The sequence below is a fragment of the Aedes albopictus genome, chromosome 3 (assembly GCF_035046485.1).
Source record: "Aedes albopictus strain Foshan chromosome 3, AalbF5, whole genome shotgun sequence".
Taxonomy (NCBI): Eukaryota; Metazoa; Arthropoda; class Insecta; order Diptera; family Culicidae; genus Aedes; species Aedes albopictus.
The window spans coordinates 172,381,358-172,385,485 of record NC_085138.1 but is presented as its reverse complement, the minus strand read 5'-3'; the positions used below and the strand labels follow the sequence as shown (position 1 = coordinate 172,385,485).

At 42.5% G+C, this 4,128-nt stretch overlaps 1 protein-coding gene across 2 annotated transcripts; it reads right to left on the bottom strand.

The window, feature by feature from the left end:
- Positions 1-841: 841 nt before the first annotated feature.
- LOC109406121 (trypsin alpha-3) lies at positions 842-2,448 on the bottom strand. 2 transcript variants are annotated; one of them, XM_062859108.1, is made up of 5 exons: positions 2,299-2,448; positions 1,978-2,228; positions 1,343-1,582; positions 1,181-1,284; positions 842-1,114 (listed from the first exon to the last, which is right to left on the bottom strand). In XM_062859108.1, the coding sequence occupies exons 1-5, from the start codon at positions 2,351-2,353 to the stop codon at positions 922-924; spliced, it is 843 nt and encodes a 280-aa protein (XP_062715092.1). In that variant the 5' UTR covers positions 2,354-2,448; the 3' UTR covers positions 842-921. The 2 variants fall into 2 exon arrangements, with proteins under 2 accessions (XP_062715092.1, XP_019534713.3); XM_019679168.3 differs by having other exon boundaries at positions 1,352-1,582.
- Positions 2,449-4,128: the final 1,680 nt, after the last annotated feature.

Genomic DNA, 4,128 nt, shown 5'->3' with positions numbered 1-4,128 from the left:
TATGTGGAATGGAGCAGACGTAACGAATCTTTCGACGAGAAATAGTAGGTACAGAACGCTGCAGCATTCTTGAGCCGAAATGTGCTGAGATAATGACGGGAGTTTCTTGAGGGATGGACGTGAAGTGATTTGAAAGTTAGAAACAACATTTCGATGAGCACCTGAATGGCGTTAAGAACGTAGGCACGGGAGACAATGGAGAAACTGACTAAGTCAGTGCAGCAAAGGACGGAAATGACTTCCACACGGAGGGAAGTTGAGAATGTCATTCCTGAGCTCAAAAACAACAAAGTAACTGGTAAGGATAGTGTCGCAGCTGAGCTTATGAAGGTAGGTAAATATAGGAAAGTTGGTGCAGATAGGTACCGGTTGATAGTTAGGAACTGGGAAACCGAACAGCTACCAGAGGAGTGGAAGAAATTATGCTATTAACAAGAAAGGCAACCATTTGATTGGTTTGTTGGAAGTTATCGAGCTGGCATTGACGGTCGTTTGACAAGGAACCAAATCTTCACTGATCTTCGGAAATGCTGTGATTGCCAGGTTTCAACGCAATAACTGACCATCGATTCCAAGGCGGCACATGATAGTATCTAACACACAGAGCTTTAGAGAAAAGTAGACAGGAACGGGTTTCCTGCCTGTAAGAATTATATGAGGAGTTTTGCAAAAATGTTTTTCGTCATAAATGCTTCTACATGTTCAGAAATTTCGTAATGCTGAAAGCTAAGTAAAAAATTAATTCAATTGCAAATTTGTCCGGGAGTTTTCATAATTTATGCTATTAACATATTTTTTTTCTGTATCACTTATCTACTTTATAATAAGTAATTGGACAAAATTTCAATTTTCAAATTTGTATATTGATATAGAGCTGACATTTTTTATACAGTTAAACACATGGCCCAAAAAGATTTAAAATCACACTCCGGTTGTTGATTTGATGAATCGCCGCACTGAGGGATGTCCAATGTGAGTATACACTGCGGGCAATGGGCCTCCGCACTCCGTTGATCCCCATGAAACAATACCAATCTGTTGGCCGTTAGAGACTAATGGGCCACCACTGTCTCCATTACACGAATCACGTCCCTCCTGACCGGCACAAATCATCCTAGAAATCAAACAATGTATCACGGTCAGCATTCACTCAAAACGGCATCATCATTCGCTCGGTTACCTTTCCGTTATCAGATCTGTGCCCCAATAAGTGGCACATGTGCTTCTGGACACTATCGGTATATCGACAGCGTGTAGTGTCGTAGGCAGGCCGTTATCAGTCAACTACAATGGAAACATTGGCAATCGTTAATTGGATCTCTGGCGGTGTTGTAAGATTGACCTTGATTACCGTTCGGCCCCATCCAGTGACCAAACTTCTGACTCCGTGGTATGGTTCATAGCCTTCTGGGACAATGAGAATCGATCGAATGTTTAGTCCAATTAGAGGAATTTTCACTCTCAGAACTGCCACATCATTATCGAACGTTGCCGGATTGTACTCCGGGTGAATCACAATCCGAGACACGTTTTGAAGCCGGCCACCATGCAGTCGGTCACTTGCTCCGGCAAGCAGGGAAATCTGCAACAGTATAGGGGTTTGGAAAACGTTAACTTCTGTGTTTAAATATGGGAACACTTCTGAATCACTATTTGAAACTTGCTGGGTACATCATGCATTTTAGTTTCCAAATCAATATATTGGATTTTTTTATATCCCCCACAATTTACATATTAGGGGCACTTGAATATGATTTATGTTGTTGATATTACGATTATTTATAATATATTAAACTAGCTGATGGAAGATGTTGAATGGTCAGAATAGAAGTAAATCTTGTTCTGGGAATTTTTAAGTCCAGAAACTAGATCCTCATTTGAAATTGCAGATATAAACTAAGCAATTTTTCATACTTTTTCTAATACGTCTAATTTCATTTGCCCCTAGTGGCATACACAAACTGTTCACAAACTTACGGTTCGAAGGTCACGTTGAGGGAAGACACAATGTGCTGCGGTGAGCGCCCAGTAGGTGGATATGATTGAGGCACCGCAGATGTGGTTATCGTAGCTTCTCAACGAAAGTTGATACGGAAACTTGGAAACATCAACCTTTTCGCCACCGATTATCTTTTCCAACCCCGTATGTCGTTTCGCATAATTAATATCGACCAGCTTGGCCGCACTTGGGATGATCTGCTTTGCTTGCCATGCATCGTTGTTCGTATCTGTAGAATTAAATATAAACCACAATCTCAGGAAAATCGACGTATGAAATTCACTTTCGATAAAATTTACCAGCGAAAACGGTAACGGCCGCGGAAACTAAAATTACAAATGTTGAAACTCTCATGGCACAAACTTCCCTCAACGGCCGCAATGCTTCAAATGTACACTGCAGCGAGGATATCAAACTTTTATAACTCTACTCTCCCCGGATACTTTCGATGCAAGTAGAGGTACAGTGTTGGTCATTATGTTTGCGACAAAACCGATCTTCTCCTGTCCTATTTCTGTTAGATTTCGTATTCGCATGGTACAGTTATGTGACAATGGCATTAGAAAATTTAAAGTAATTGTGTTGATGGAAAGAATCGACTGTATGCTGTACAACTCGAGTGCAGTTAAGCCAGAATTAAGAGTAATATTGATAGTGGGCTGCAAAATAATAAGTCGAAAATCTAGAAAGAGCTTCACACATAGTTCTGGTTCTTACATACATATTCCTACCCCATGCGTCCACGGCACGGACCAGTCTATGACAAAGACCGCCACCTAAGAGTTGTGTGCTTAGCTGGCAGGGTAGCCTTCTTTTGAATTCTACTAAGAATTTGCATCCACGTCAAGTACAAGACACTGAAGACGACCTTACAGTTGAGGTCGAAATACGTATCTGTCAAAGGATGCAATTTCTTAGTGGAATTCAAAGGAACAGTACTTAACGCGATTTTCTTTTTATTTACAGATATTCCCCTAACAAGCCCAAGTTAACCATCATCAGGGTAGCCTTGTTACTGTTGACCTTAGCTAGATTGAGGAGGTAATCCTGAACCTCTGTTCACCAAGGAGATGCGATTCAAACTGCGTCTGCTCTGGCATCCAAAGGCTAAGTATAAAATACCTTTTCACGTCAGCTATCTCGGGCTTTCCTCTAAATCTTATCTCATTTGGGGGCTCCTTTCTGTCTTTTACTGCGTGTCCAGGGCCGCACGGTTCCTGGATTTCCTGCCAGGATCAGTCCTGCCGATATTTTGACGGATCGGCCTTCGGCAGGTTCCCTGTTATGTTTCGCCCAGATAAGGTCACTTGGGCGACACAAGTCGTACACTATTAGGCAGAGATCTGCAGTTCACTACCCTCGCCCTTGTTCTAATTTTTCAACCTTCTGCAATAACTCTTCCCAAAACTTTTCGAACGTTTTCTATGTATTATTTAGCTTCAACTCTTAGTTTCTGGGCGACTAAAAGATCATGGAGTCATCGACCGCCTTGAAGCTTATAAGCTCGTTCCTTGGTCATTGCTCTTTCCAACCGTCCTATATCTCAGTCTTCTTCTTTTCCTTCTTCTTCTTCTTCTTCTTCTTCTTCTTCTTCTTCGCATAACGTTCTTTGGCAAAGCCTAACTCTCAGCTTAGTGCTCTATGAGCACATCCACAGTTATCAACTGGGAGATTCCTCAGCCAATGACCATTTTGCATTCGTTTATTGCGTGGCAGTCACGAAGATACTTTATGCTCAAGGAGGTAACAAAAAAAAAAATTCTTCACGAAACGTTTCTGGACCGACCGGGAATTTGACCCGTCACCCTCAGCATACAAACATACATATATACATTTATTTGTTCAACATGATTAAGACAAGACATAATCAACAATAGTACGCCACAATACTCGGTTTGTGGCTGCCGCTCTCCATCCTCGGTCGCGCCCAATGCTCGCCAGGTCACGCTCCACCTGGTCCGCCCATCGTGCTCGCTGCGCTCCACGCCTTCTTGTGCCAACCAGATCAGTAGCAAACATCAGCTTTGCGGGATTGTTATCCGGCATTCTTGCAACATGCTCTACCCACGGTATCCTTTCGGCTTTGGCCACCTTCTGGATGCTGGGTTCGCTGTAAAGTGCAGCGAGCT